We start from the raw sequence: 16128 nt of genomic DNA on the forward strand, positions 1-16128 counted from the left end.
GGATGTGATGTAGTGGAAAAAATATGTGTGGGGAAGGAGAATGACTCGAGTGTAGGACTGAGAAGGGGACCAGTTACGGGGGGATTGATTATAGGGGTATTGGTTATAGATTTGTGTGTTCAAGTGTGTAGATTGTGGGGAGAGGTGGGAAGATTGATGGCAGAGAGGGGAGGGGAGGCCGGATAGCTGAGGAAGGGGAGGGTGACAAGGCTGGGCAGCTAACAGGGATAGAGGAGGGTAGACAGATGGGTGAAAGGAGGGGAATGGGCAACAACGGGAGGGAGGGGAGGGCGAAGAAAAGGAGGTGAAGAGGAAGGTGATGGGTAAGGGGCAGGGAAAGGAAAGGGAAGAGGAAGGGAGATGGGGAGTGTGCGGCAGGGTGTGAACTTTGACGAGGGGAAATAAAAAAATCTGAGTGGCAGGAATATTTTTATGAAGACCGATGAAGGGGAAATGAAAGGGGGAGGCATGGGAGGGAGGGAGGAAAGATAAATGGGGAAGGGAGGGGTGAAGGAGAAAATGCTGGCAGATGAGAAAGGGGATTCGAGTAAATGAGGAACAAGTGGCCTTTCGTCTGCAAAGAAAGGACTTTGCAGTTCATATATAATTATATATATAAAATTTTTTAGCGACTCCAGCGGTCCACTATATACTCTTACATGCATAAAAAATTAAGCACACCACCGAGTCCATATAAAATCTATGATATGGATCTACCTTGGACTACTGAAGGCATCATATACAATGTCAACACACACTATGTACACCCACCATCCTTCCTCGTTAATTCCAGCTTTCCTCGCACACAGATTAGCTCTCTTGCGTCCTGAACTGCGACAGAAAATACTTCCTTCTTGAACTTGAAATATCTCGTTAATTTGGGGTTTCTTTTTTGTAGCATTAGGTAATACTGAAGCTGCACGGAAATGCACATTCATACTTCATATATTTTTTGGTTAATTCAGAGTACTCGTATGCCACAAATATCTGAATATTTACGAAAAAGTTTTCCTATATATATCTTCTCCGTAGAAAACACAGAACAGTCCAAAAATATGACGGTTATGAGGGCAGGAGTGACCAACCACCACCCCATCATACGTTGCCATGTCTCCTAATTCCACACTTCTCGTCCTTCTCCTTCCCACATGAGTCACTTGATTCCACAACTCCTTAGGTCCACATTTTATATTCCTTTCCTTTGCACACTGCGCTCTTTGGCAACTTACTGATGAGTTTCTCTGTTCACCACCCTCCTCTATACATTGCGGGAACATACAAATCACTACTATTTTCCTCGCCAGCCTCATACGCTCTCGACTAAGCGAACACACAACCTAGATGTCTCTGCTCTTGGCCACTGTGATTTTAGCTCAGTTATTCCTATCGACGGAATATCACTCTGATAGTTTTTCCTTGATTCTGTTTCCCTGCATACTATCACGAAGCGGACACCAAATCATTCACCATTATCCCCTTATCTTTGTGACCAACGGCAGCTTTTCATTGTTTCACGTGAGTATTTTGCCGAAACGATACAGCTTCCATGAACAGCATCAATATACATTAAGTAGCACAGGTGTATTGACACAGCTCCAACATTTCAAAGTGGAAGGCTTGTTGATTCATTACACAGGTCACAGATCAACTCGAATATCGAGAAGACAAACTGTTTCCTAGTGATCAATTTGTGTTCAGCACTCAGCAAACATGTGGTACTTCACAGTCGAAGAATGTATAATGTCTGCTTTATCTTCACTCAGTCTGTGTGCAGCGCTAGCTCAGAACACGTTCACCGACATAAGCAACCAATATCATCATTTCTAACCACCACTTTGTACACAGCACAGGAACACAACACGGTCACCTACAGCCCCACAGATAAGTAAACCCAGTCACCCTCACTTGTATTATGCACCAAAGAGACACCAAGACGTAGGCTGAAGGTTGAAGGGGGTTGGGTCGGTCCTACACAAAACTCTCGTGCTGATCCGACTGTAACGAGCCACCAACGACGTCCATGTACACCCCTCGACCGCCTGTGCCATTGGGGGCCAGCTGACACCCTTCCGTCCTCCCTGGCTGAACCACAACCTGATAGGGGATGGATGAAGATTGGTGGACGCGAGAAAAGTGATATGATGACAGAGAAAAAGAGGAAAGGAAAAGTAAGTGACGTGATCATGAATGGCAGGATAAAAGATAATAGCTGGAAATAGGATATGGATAAAACGAAAAGAAAAGAAAAAACATATGTGACAGGAGGACTGCATTAGCGAACAGTGAGAGGAAAAGTGGTATGAGAAATAGGAATAGCTAGTTGTCCTGACATCTTTCCGTTGTCCACAGTCTGACAAGGGATGAATGTAGTCTATGAGCGGAGTCGGCCACATGAAAGAAAGAAAGAACAGTATGCAATCTAATGAGAGAATCTTTACTAATGACTCTACCGTGCAAAGCAGCAATTAATCAACAGGATGATAAATGACCTCAGCTGGCGTAATTACAACCAGAGTTCCCGATGAAACTGGTACATTCAGCCTGATGACCTCTTCTTCATTGTTACTACCGGAAGAGTTTTGGGAGTCAGAGAGAGACATCTGCTAGTTATAGGGTTATTAAAGACTGTCTGTGATCCATTCATTAAAAAACAAAAAATCCAGAATTCTGTAAAATCATCTTGAAGCAGGAAGAGTAGGAAAAAACTGATGTCATTGGACTGAAAGAGTTCTATGTCTGTATTTAATATAATCATCACTATCTGCGTTTCCTTTAACAGCACCATTGTATGTCCTTATTTCAGAGACATTATCATAACCATCGTCACTACTTCCACCACTGTCATTATCATAATTACAATCATCAGTATAATGATTTCCTGTATCCTTATCTTCATTATCAGGAATATCAATTACAGGTTATGAAGGTTTAAGAGACATGACGCACTGAAGTCTCCATTTTACTGATCCTGACTTGGGGTACATATGTAATCTATAATGAATCGAAGTTATTACACGCGATCTTTAATTTCCAAGTCAGTTTTTCCGTATTGTGTTGTGTACCGTCTCACTTTTTCCTGTTAGTTTCGGGTGGAAGGTTTAGTGGGCAGGGAGAACTTTCTTTGCTCTTCTAGTTTTATTCTAGTAGTTCAGCTAAAATCATCAAAGAGTTGCCAAGCATGGGCCACCCAGTCTACTGCAATTATTATCTTTTCTTATGTTGATGTGTTCTAATGTTGACGTAATTATAAGCCTTGAATAAAGAGTAATTGAGCAAGACATTTCGCTACTATCGGTGAATAACTGAAGTGATCATTTAATTTCTCCTTGTCTCCTCACTACCTGGTTGCCTCGCGCCCCCTGCCTTTCCCCTCGCCCTTTGCTGGCCTGTTAGCTTGCATGCTTGCCTACCTGAATGCCTACCTGTGTGCTTGTATACCTCACCTTCTACATGCCTGCCTCTCTACCCGCCTACCTGCCTGCCTACCTTTCTGCCTAATCTGCTTACATATGTACCTATCTGGCCGCCTGTCTGGTTCACATCTTGCTTGCCTTTCTGTCGCCTTCCTGTCTGTCCGCCTGCTTGCCTGTCTGCTTATCTGTCTGCCTGCTTGTCTGTCTGTCTACCTTCTTGCATACCTACTTGTCTGTTTGCTACCTGTCTATCTGTTCATCCCCTGCCTGCCTGTCTGCTTCCTTGCCTCCCTGCCAGTCTGTCGGCTTGCCTGCCTCCCTGCCTATTTGCCTGCCTAACTGAGCGACTCACCGTGGGGTGGAAGGAGGGTCGTCTTGCCGGCATAATTTCAGGAGGTTTCTGGCCCTCTAGCAGCTGCGCTGTCTCTGTGGGAGTGAGGGATGGAGGCGTTAGTGCATACAAATAAACAGACAGACAGAAAGATAAATAGATAGACAGATAGACAGACAGACAGATAAATAGATAGACAGATAGACAGACAGATAGATATAGATGAGTATGTGCAGACAGATAGATATAGAAGAGTATGTAGGCATGTAGGTAGGTAGACATAGTACATATGGATTCACTGAACAGACGGGTGGGTAGGATGATGATGTAATCCGCAGAATAATTCGCCAAGAATGAGGTGCTTTGATGCCTTTATGCCACTCAGGAAACGGAGAGGGAGAGAGAAAGGCAATGGTGTGACAGGCAAAAAAAAATAAAAATAAAAAGGCCATGAAAAGCACGAACGAGACTCTACAGGTGATAGCGTAGAGGGGTGAAAGCAGGATAGAGTCAACTGAAGGGAACTGAGGTGTTACAAAGACACAAATGTCCCTCAGAACACGTACCCTCTGACTCACCATTAGCCGCCTTCACCACGTCGGGTCCGTCCTCTTCCTCGTCATCCTCGTCGTCGTCCAGAGCAGAACCCCCGGCCACCTTCTTCGACGCGCTGCTGGAGGAACTGTGGCCCTTGTCTGCCGCCCCTCCTCGCCTCTGGGCACACCTACACCTACACATCCTGGTGAAGAGAGTAGGGTGTTATAAGATAGATACAACACACACACACACACACACACACACACACACACACACACACACACACACACGGGTAAGGTCTGGATGTTATACTGTCATGGGTACATAAAACACCTACAAGTACACACCCCGGGGACAAGAGTACAAGTTATAAGACACACACACACACACACACACACACACACACACACACACACACACACACACACACACACACACACACATCAGCGAAAGAACTAGAAACTGGGTGTTATAATCTGTTAATGGAAGGCATAACACGTATACACATCGCAGATATGAACAGGAAACTGGCAAAGAACAGAAAAGGCACTTAAACTTACCTGGCGGAGCAGAGATAGCAAAGAACAGAGTCCAGCAAAAAGAAGACAATAAGGAGAAATAAAGAGGAAACTGACATTCACCTAAGGGAGCAAAGACTAGTAAAGAATACACTACATAGAGAAATACAGGAGGAGATGAGACTTACTTGGTTGAACAGACAAATGAAAACAGGATATAAGGAGAAATACTGGAGGCACTGAAACTCATCTGGTGGAACAGACTCTAGTGAAGAGCAAACTACAAGGAGGAATTCAGGAGCAGCTGAAACTTACTTGCTGGAACAGACTAGTGAAGAACAGACTAATAGAAGTACAGGAGGAGCTGAAACTTACCTGGTGGAACAGACTAACAAAAAACAGAATAGAAGGAGAAATACAGAGCTGAAACTTACCTGGTGGAACAGACTCTAGTGAGGACGATGCCGGCTAGAAGGAGCAGCACAAATCCGCCCACCAGCCCCAGAAACACGCCCACCAGAGGAGACACGGGCGGAGCGGACACGTCACCCATGCGCTTCTCGGCAACCTGATCAAAGCACACACCAGACAGGTAAACACTTCGTCCTCGCTAACTTAGTCTCTACACATTTTCTACTTTATTTTATTAAGGCCATGTACTGATGATATTATTCAGCTTAGGTTAGGCTTCTCGAACTGGAGGGGTCATAGACAGCCTTGGTAAATCCTTTCAGTACGACAGGCCCTTCCTCAAACAATATCACCATCATCATCATCACCATCATCTACTACTACTACTACTACTACTACTACTGCTACTACTACTACTACTACCACTACCGATACTACTGCTATACTACATAGTTTGTTCATACATATTAACACATTTCTCCCGCTCTCTTTCTCTCAAAAAAAATATATATACTTCCCACGTACCTCTACTGTATTATAGCAAATCGCGAGCTAATTCACTCCTATTAATACTTCGGAAGGGGAGAATCAGGAAAATCCTATAAATTATTAACATAATTTGAAGTTACGTGAATAACTTTTGCCGCCTCTGCGAATATTCAAAAATTACGAACTAGGGGAGCTGGAAGGTAAATTTCTTCCCTACTTTAATAATTACCTATAACCGGGATTCTAGGTCGCATGGGAGGCTTCGCAACACCCTTTTCTTTGCGACTCATTTTGCGTATTACATCCAAAATCTCTCTCTCTCTCTCTCTCTCTCTCTCTCTTACTTATTTACAGTATTGATTCTGATTACCCCAGGGGTGTACAAAAAGAAAAAAATTAAACAAAATAAATCGCCCCAAAATAGCATTACGTAAATTCCAAAGCGACCCAAAACATGGCTCTATACGCGATGTTTCCTCTAAATGCAAAATAAATCGCTGAGGTAATGGCACTGCGTAACCTCCGAAGCGAGCAGAAATACGGGCTTCTACGAGATGCTCCCTCGGTATTGTTCTAATTGGACTGCCCACCAAGTTTTAACGAAGGCCGGAACTTTTAGTCAAACGAGCCAATTGTCTGTCTTGCTTAACATTCCCCACACTGCCGGGGTGAGGCGCGGGAAGAAGTGATTGTTGACAAGATTAACCTCCCCGCTTCGCCCCTTTGTGTTATCACCCCTGGCATTTTTGCTCCTCTCTTCGCCTTGTCGTGGACGTCTTTAATCAGTTTTGGTCTTGGGTTTCCAGTAATATGGCGCTTTTTTACATTTTCAAGAATTTCCAGCCTCTCCTTTCTGATATCACCCCTGGCACTTTTGCTCCTCTCTTCGTGTTTACGTGGAGTACTATGTCATTTTCAGTATTTTTCTGGCCCTGGGTTTTCAGTATTATGTTGTGTTTCATTAATTTACGCCAAAAATTTCCTGCCTCCCCTTTGTGCTAACACCCTCGCACTTCTGCTCCTTTCTTTCTGTGGAGTTCATTAATCATTTTTGGTCTTGGATTTTCAGTATTATGTAGTTTTATTCGTTTACTCCAAGAATTTCCTGCTCCGCCATCCCCTGCGTTGCTATTATCAACCTCACACCGCTGCTCTTCTCTTTGCCTCTCCATGGAGCATTGTGCCACTGTCATATTTTTTTCTTTACCTTGGATGTGTACGTACAATGTGACCGCTGACACATTTGCTTCTCTCCTCACCTTCCTGCAGACTACATTAACCTAGCCTCGGGCTCCTACACCTCGGAGGGGGTAAAATGGGATTGACTCATATCCTCTGTGTGATCAACCTCGCATTTTTGGATCCCCTTTTTTTTTTTTGAGACAATGAGTCATTTTTAATACTTTTTGTTCATGGATTTGAAGCATTGGTGAGACTTTCATCATTTTATGCTATTACAGAAATAAACAAGCTAGAGGAGTAACACGATATTACTGAGGAACACTTATTTTTAAACCATGGTGATTCTCGACATTAAATGATTCCCTTTTTTAGTTGACAGATATCTGAGGAGTGTCCATCAGCAAAACAAAATCTTCAGGTGTCACTCACAATTATTCCCTTAATTACTGGTATATCACTGTCCCCTGAGGGCTGAAATTTGTCCTTGGTCGAATTTGCCAGATTTTCACTGTGGGAGCAAACAGCGAAGTGAACTTAATGTTTTAACAGTGAACAGATACTGGAAGAGACGGTAGGAGGTCATGAATTTCAACACAGGAACAAACAGTGGCGTAAATCATATACAAGTGAATATTCACGTGTCATATGCAGGCGAATACTGGCAAGAAACACCTGCTAGGAAAAAAAAGAAAAAACTAAGCCGACAAGAAAACAACAAAGATAATAGCTGGCACTCACTTTAAGGCGTACGGCGTCAATTTCCTCGGGTGGACTCTCCCCCTTGGCGTTGACGGCCGTGACGGTGATGAGGTAGTCCTGGCCGGGAGTCAGACCCATGACGTGGAATCTGAGGGCGATAAACACAAGCTTTCATCGGTCGACATAGCAACTCTCCTTTAGCAATTTACTCTGCACGTTACACCTCAAATTCCTGCTTTATGTTAGTGATGCAGACAGACGATATTAAAATGATATTAGTAACATCAAAGATAATGACAAAATATAATGTGCATATTAAATCGCTAAAGAAGATGTGACGCAAAGCCTCATATGCCACCCAGAATATGATCTTATGCATAATGTGGAGCCTGGGATAGTAGTCATGGGTATGCTTGAGGCTAAGTTGCGTGAAAATACTTGTTATTGCCCACCTGGTGTTTGCGTGTGTCTCTATTCCCAAAATATCTCAAAACAAATGGGCAAATTGTATCCAAACATTGTGGGCAGTATCCCGGGATATGTGGCTTGTTGGTTAATAAGTATGGCGAAGCTGCGATTATATGCCTCTGATTGCCAGAGAATTACCTATCTAGTTTTTAAAAGACAGGAACTCAGAGACAGTGAAACGCGGCGGGCGAAAGCCCAAGACTTTTCTCGATTCTGGCGAAGCTACGATGAGATGGTTACGATTGCCAGAGGATTACTGATCTAGTTTTTCAGTGATGGTGGGCGATAAGCATTCGTTAGCATATGCTTTGGCTTTTACTCATTCTTTTATATTCACCCAGGCAGCCACCATGCTCTTCACAAACAAACCACAGTGATAATTTAAGTAGAAAATGCGACCATTCACAAAATTAATATTCTAAATAAACTAATATGGATCATCATTTATCGTGGAAACTGGCTAAAATCCCCTATGAACAAATGCAAAGGAATATTCTTTGTCGCAGAAACTGGCTACGCACCTCCGTGAATACGACACTTTTTGTGATTAGTGACTGCTGTGGTGACTATATTATCGTAGGAAATGGCTCGGTTTCATTGTGAATATGACACTGACTATGATAATGATTAGCTACTAAAATGACTCGCTTACTGTAGCAAATAACTGAGCTCCAATGCGAAGATGATACAGCTGCTGATAAAAAGTAAATACTAAAGACACTGTGCTTTACGCAGAACTTTGCTACTCTTCTTTACTGATTATAATATTGCTACCTTTAACTTAGAACTCTGCTACGCTCCTTTGCTAATTATAATACTGTACCTGGGCTCATCCTCCTCCAGTGTTGCCAGCAGCGTGTGTGTGGGGGCGGCGTACACCCTGGCCACGAATCTCTGTTTCAGGCCACCGTCCCCCCCTGCCGTACATCCAACCTCCAGCGTGCCCATGGTTAGGTTCACAAGCACACAGTTAGCCACGCGCTCTGGAGGACCTGTCAAAAAATGCGAAGCGATGACGATGATGGCACAGTTACTTGTGCACAGTAGGTAACAACTGAAGGAATAACAGACGATACTGATAATGAGGACGATTACAACAGTTGTTTATGCACTCTCGTGAACGTGTGGCGTAGGAATAAATGATATGAGAAGGAAGTGGGTGATTGATCATGATGATGATGAAGGTGATGGTGATGGTGATGACAGACAAAAATTAAACTTATGATAGAACTAAGGGTAAGAAGGAAGGTCCTTAAAAACTGCAGTATTTTTCACTTGTGTCGATTCTCCAATTTACCAAATAATATGGAAAACCTAAGTCAACAGTGAAGTGAAAAAACTTTTGTTTCAATATTAAATGTGATTTTTTTAAAATCAGAACCGAGAATTGTGAAGGGCTGTATGATGAGTATCCAAATGCGTGGCTTCCTTCTTGACTGTCCTTGTTTTACTTTAACAGTGTAGCCACGGTCTTATAGGATCTGCCTAGCACGGTCCTTCCAGCCTACTGCAGTAATCTTCTTAGGTTCTTTTTCACTGGGCACTATTTACAGCTGACTGCAGACGACACATCAGGGAGAAAATATACAGAAACCGACAGGTTAAAGAGAAGACAAGAAAAAATCTAGGGAGACTGAAAGTGTAGGGATCTCTCGACTAACCTGCCTCTACCACAGTGAACCTGCAGGGGTCGGCTTGGGTGCCCACGATGTTAGTGGCCCAGCAGGAGAGAGTCCCGTAGTCCCGCGCCGACCTGTTGGAGGAGGAAGTGGTGACGAATGTTGAGTGAGGGAGGATTGCTTGGAGTGGCATGAGGAAGGCTTGAAGTGGCAGGAGGGAGGTTTGGAATGGCAGAAGTGAGGTTTAGCGTGGCAGAGTATAGCTTGGAGTCGAGGGAAAGTCTACTGATGTGATGGCAGAGTCTTAGAATGCCCAGAAGGTGGGTTGGATTGAGGAAAAAAGTCTTGGAGTGGCAGGAAGGACTGAAATGGAAGTAGATGTAAGGTGGGGAGTGAAAGTGATGTTTTGAGAGAGAGTAGAAGTGGTGTCAGAAGAGGGAGTGGATGTAGTGTCAGAGGAGGAGACGAAGTGATGTCAGTGGTTGTAGATGTAAGGAGAAGGAGTGGAGGTGATGTCAATGATTTTACGGGACAATTTGGGAACGTATAGGGTACTAATTGTTTCCTTTTCATCCCTTTAGTGCAAATACGTCCCTTTATATCTTATCCCTTCCGCTGTTTCACTCTTTAATTAGGGTAATGGGAGATCTCTCGTAGAAAAATCTCGTATTGTGTAAAAAATATTCTAAACTTTTAAAAACTATTTGCAAATTATGACCGACGAAATATTTTAGAGTTGGAATACAATAAGTGCATTTAGGTGCATTCAGTTTTCTACCTTCATGAATAATTTGGTTAGAACTCTCTCTCTCTCTCTCTCTCTCTCTCTCTCTCTCTCTCTCTCTCTCTCCATGAAAATACTCGTACATCATCGTACTGAACACATAAATATCACATCACTCTGATGGCCTGGCCGCAGCTAATAAAAATAAAAATGATATAAAAGGAAAAACGAAAAAATCTGAAATTCTCGGCGAGGAAAAAGGAAAAAGGATCGGTAGCCATCTCAACCGTCCCAGCTGCCGATGGCCCGTCAATAAATAATGAAGCATAAAAGCTCTCCTTGACGAAAAAAGAAAAGGGTATGAAAAAATAATGAACCATGATGAGAGAGACAGAGTTAATTCAGTTGCAGTGTTAATATCTTAATCCCCTGAGACTCTGTAACCCATTAATATTATACTCTTGTTATATTTTTGTACTGCTTGTTGGTTTAATGGGTTTAGGCGCTTCAAACTGATGTGACCCATAAGAGAGATTGTTGGGGTTTATTTCTTACGTGATGTCACCCAGGGAAGAACAAGTTGGTCAGTTTCGCCTTACATATCTGGGCTAAATAGCTTAGCCCCAGGCCCCTACTGTCCTGATAAGTAACACAGAATTAATATGACAGATAAATGAATATAATCTTGAAACAGGCTTCGATATTTACCTGGGAGATTAATTGGGATTCTTTGTTTTTTCCTGACGTGGTTTATAATACTCTTGCTGCATGTTTAAGCTTTGACAAGAGGCTTATAGTTTCCTCGGAGTATAACTGACGAATCTGTGACCCTTCTATATTTATTTTATGTTCTTGTAGCACACCTACCGGTGACCTCAAATGACCCAGATCTGAATTTTGACCCGCCAAAAACCATCCTTGGGTCATCCTGATATTCAGAATATATATGGGTTTGGGGGTTCTGGTCCTTGGTTTGGGCGTGACTGAAGTATAGACAAACAAACAAACAATGCAGCTCCTTTATAAATACAGATATATAATTAATCGGACGCTTATAAGTGTATCTAAAATTTACCTGGGAATATTATCAAACCTGTGGCCATTCCTGACTTGATTTATTATTTTCATGTAGCTGTATTTTTGCTGCTTATATTGCTGCACATATAAATAAGCGTATAGGTGTATCTAAAATTTACCTGGGAGTATAATCGAGGAAGCTGTGCCCTTTCCTGACCTGGACACGGTGACTCTCGACCTCCACCGTGTCCAGCGTGTTGTTGAAGTACCAGGTGAAGCGCAGGTGATCGTCAGGCTGAGCGTCCACTCGGCAGGTCAAACGCACGTCCTCGCCTTCAGCCACCGCCACAGACTGCAACCCCTCCATGCACACTGGCAGGTCTGGGGCGGCAGGGGAGGTGGAAGGGGGTAAGTCAGATAGGTTTTGTAAAGATATGATTGATGTTAGTTGAGGTAGAAGGGATAAGTCATATACGTATCAGAGAGATTTGGTTGATGATAGCTGAGGTAAGAGTGCTGTAGGTTAAATAATGCTGAGGAGCTACAATGTTACAAGTCAAATTATTGCAAATGAAAATGATTATAACTGTGGCGAATGTCAGTGAGGCAGGTGGGGCTGAGGGAGTTAGATTGGACAGTTATAAGATAGTTTATGCAATGGCAGGTATTATAAAGGACATGCAAAGTAATGAACGGATAATAATGATAACAATTTAATAGGGGTAGATGGTTCAAATGACTGACCCCCTCTATCGCTCTCGGCATCAAGTACCGCCAGAAATTGTTTGCAATTCTTGGTATCAGAGGAAGGAATCTGTACCTGGTTTTCTGAATTTTAATCACAAAGGTGGATTGTTTATATCTGAACCGCAGACTGCACCTTTAAAGATGAGTTACATTTTTTAACAGAAGATGAATAGAAGAAGGAAACACAAATTAATTACACACAAAAAAATCCATACAACTTTCACGTACATAAATTGTCATAGGAGAGCATTTAAATTGGTCTGTACATCGTGCTTTACTTTGACCTACCAATGACTTTTCTTAGAACAATGTAAAACAAAGGACGATGCCATGTTCGGTACCCACAAACAATCTTAATGTCAGTTGTTATACCCTGTGTCAAAGATGTCACCGTTTTATAAATTTCTAAAGCAGGTGTGGGACTGTCTAACATTCGACCAATTCCCTGTCATACCCCTGATTTGCATATGCAGGAAGGACAAAGAATGGAGAGTGTCCGTGCTTCCCATGTCTTCTGTTCCTCTTACAAAACAAAAAAATCTTGGTTATGAGAGGAAAAAGACTAGGTAATAACTGTTTTCCACAGGAAGGTCAACGAGAGCAGCGCGCAGAATCTTCCCATGTCCTAGTTCTTCCTGGTAAAATAAATGTAAGTTACGACAGGGAATCGATCGTAAATATGTCTGAGAATCCCACTCCAGGTTAATTATTGCCAGCGAAAGAAAATAACACAGCAGAGGTCGCGTGTGCAGCATTAAAATCTGATTCGTTTTGTAGCAGACGAATTTCAATGTTCAGTGTTTTAAGAGACGAATAATGACACATGACCTTTCAGTTTTGGTGCCACATAGGATCACATTGTTTTACCCTGGCTCTGGACTTCAGCAGTGAGCGAATAGGTTTCTTTCCAGTGCCATTTCTTTAGTCAGGTCCAGGCCATTAGCTTCATGAGTAAACATTACTTTCTACACCTTTATTACACCGTTATTTTTTCGTCCTTCCTTCTTTCCTCTCTCTCTCTCTTTCTCTTTTCTCTCTCTCTCTCTCTCTCTCTCTCTCTCTCTCTCTCTCTCTCTCACACACACTCTCTCTCTCTCTCTCTCTCTCTCTCTCTCTCTCTCACACACACACACACACACACACACACACACACACACACTGACAGCAAATATTAAGTAGCAAGGTATTCCCGAAAAAAAAGAAATAAACAGAAGTCAGCGTGAAGAGAATGAAAATAACAGCATAAATGGAAAATACATTCTTTTACTCACATCTAATACTAAGCGGCATGGTGTTACTGACGGTGGTGCCTAGAGGATTGGATGCCGTGCAGGTGTAGTTGCCAGCTGAGGTGCGACGAACCATCTGAAGCACCAGGTTCTTTTGGGACACGATGATGCCCGCCTTCTTCTCCTGTAGTACCACCTCGCCCTGTACAGTTAGACAGAGGGGAAAGAAGCGGTGAGATTATGATACTTTCTTTCTCCTGTAATACTACCTGACGCTGAGAGAAAGAGCAAGAAGAATACAGAAAGCAAAGAGGAATGAGAACATCGGAGGTAGAGAAAAACAAGAGGGAACCACGAAAGAGAAAGATGGGAGACATAGAGGCACGAGAAAGAAAAACGAAATTTAAGTGGAAGAGAGAAAAAGAGACAGGTAAAGAAGTGCAGAAGAGGGAGGCAGGAGGAAAAAGAAGATCCACGAGATGGTGCAAGAGGGACGCCCATATTTACAGGAGGACACACACCTGCCACCCGTCGTCCCAGCTCAACCTGTATATTCAGAGGGGGAAATAAGGCGCTCAGCCGGGAGGATCAGGCTGTTATTGGAGTTCCAGAAGGGGAGGGGAAGGGGGCTGGGAAAAGGGCAAGCTGGGGCTGTTATTGATGCTGTTTATTCACGGATTATCACGGTTCGTAATTTTCTGAGGGGAAAAAAAAAGGAAAATATGTTTCATATCGCAATGGCTAAGGTCACATTTATTGGACATGTTTTAGTTGATGTTATTAATGTCTTGAATACTGTTGGTGATTTTTTGTTCTTGCTGCTCCCAGACGATTTCATTCAACTTAGCAACGTCCACTTACAATGAAAGGGTTTATCAAGGCTATATTTATTTCCTACAGTTCGAAGATAATCAATACTGAGCAGAATATAATAACCTGAAGACAGAGGTAGAATAAAAAGGGGATATCACCAAACACAAGGGGTTAAAAGCAAGCTGGAGACTGTTGTGACACGACTACTTCAAAGGGTTTTATGGTTGCTCAGTATCCATGCATGTGAGAATCGTACAGATCATGATTACTGTTGTAAGGGAATTAACTTTGTCTCTATTATCACGCTGTTTATTCACGTTTTTCACGACTCTTATTTTTTTATCTTCATGTGAGAAAAAATGGGTCATTCTAAATTTTCCTGTCAAGATTAAGGTAACTCGTCGGGCTATATCTGGTGTTATTAAAGAACAATCTGATTCCGTTATTGACGGCGTTTGCTCTAAGGATTTTTCATGGCTGCTAAATTTTTCTTTACGCGAGGTAAAACTTAGATCATTTTGAATTTGTCTGGAAGTTACAATGAATGGTCACGTTTTAATTACTGCCACCTCAAATATACATCGGTTAAAGTCGCATTGTTAAAACTGTGATAGAGGAAGTATAGTCAAAACCCCTATTTCTGACGGTGATGCATGGAACAATTGTCAGTATTGAAAGTGAATAGCCTGTATGTCACGTTACAGGGTGCATTCACCAATGATGTACAGATACCATACACGCTTTACTCTCATCATTGGTTCTGCATTTGACTGTCAGAATTTGGGGATCCCCTATGATTTTGCCCTCCAAGTTTTAATTATACGGTTATTAGAATTTTAGGGTTTCTCTGAGGTGAATGAAATCGTCTGAGTTATTTACCTACATTAAATATTTAAGTGCAATAATAGCAGCATAATAGTTCATTTAGATACACAGTCTGGTGGGATCATGAATTAGTACCAAAATGCGTTCAGATAAGAATAGGGATTATATTTCAACGTGTCAAGGCTAAAATAACTACTGATGTAGTAATTATTATAAAACACCTTCCCTTCCCTACTCCCCATCCCTGCTCCTTATCACCTTTCCAACTGAGGCAAAAGTAAATAATTATATATAAACATGAATGAAATGTGAAAATGTGTTTACAACTGAAAAAAGGCTCATTTCCAACCTGCCAAGTTCATAGTCAGTGCTGGTGTTATAATTGCTCTATTTTTTCATCCCATCTTCCACCTTCATCCCTTTACCTTACCTTCTTTTCCCTCCCTTCACCATCCCTTCTTCCTCCCTCCATCCCATTTTTCCCCTCCTTTGCTCTCTTCTATCCTCTCTTCCTCTACCCTGCCTATCTCCTCCTGCCGTTACCATCCCTCCTTCCTCCCTCCATCCAATCTCTTCCCTCCATTCCTCCCTTCTCTTCCCTAACCCTCTGCCCTATCATCCTTCCCCCATTTTAACCACCCCTCCTTCCTCCCTCCATCTCATTTCTCTCATTAGTTTCTCCCATCTCTCCCCTCCGTTTCTCCCATCTTTCCCCTCCTCCCATCCCCCTTAACTAATAAACTTGCACGCCATTCCTCCATTTAAAGGGTGATTGTCTTTACCTCTCCGGCAATGGGGTCAAGGTCAAATGAGGTTGCGTGTGTGCTTATTTTCTCTTGGGCTATTTTTGTCGTAAACTCCGGTCCTACGACATGATATCCGACGCCTAATTGTCTTAAGCGTTATGCCATTCCTACTTCGGCTATTTAAGGCTTTACTTATGACTTAATTACATGAGAGTTATATGAATTTATAGGATGACGTTTGGTAGAAGATTTGTGCCTTTAGATTAGAATGCAATTCAGTGGCGTCTTTTATATGCATTCTGGGTAACCCTGGATGATTTTACCTAACTTTCTATTTATTTATTTTTCCATAGACTCCAG

General features: G+C 42.5%; 1 protein-coding gene across 1 annotated transcript in view; it reads right to left on the reverse strand.

Annotated features, from left to right (window-relative positions):
* Positions 1–1968: 1968 nt before the first annotated feature.
* The window catches only part of LOC145409291 (synaptogenesis protein syg-2-like), a 53654-nt gene continuing 39494 nt past the window's right edge, over positions 1969–16128 (reverse strand). The window contains exons 9-17 of the mRNA XM_080279769.1: positions 13427–13586; positions 11588–11789; positions 9710–9801; positions 8872–9040; positions 7620–7728; positions 5234–5367; positions 4323–4483; positions 3766–3839; positions 1969–2094 (exon numbers count right to left, since the gene is read on the reverse strand). Of these exons, the coding sequence (XP_080135895.1) occupies positions 1969–2094; positions 3766–3839; positions 4323–4483; positions 5234–5367; positions 7620–7728; positions 8872–9040; positions 9710–9801; positions 11588–11789; positions 13427–13586 (1227 nt within the window). The remainder of the gene's footprint in view (positions 2095–3765; positions 3840–4322; positions 4484–5233; positions 5368–7619; positions 7729–8871; positions 9041–9709; positions 9802–11587; positions 11790–13426; positions 13587–16128) is intronic.

This window comes from Coenobita brevimanus, chromosome 80 (assembly GCF_032717465.1).
Source record: "Coenobita brevimanus isolate Jiangsu-jjx chromosome 80, ASM3271746v2, whole genome shotgun sequence".
NCBI lineage: Eukaryota > Metazoa > Arthropoda > Malacostraca > Decapoda > Coenobitidae > Coenobita > Coenobita brevimanus.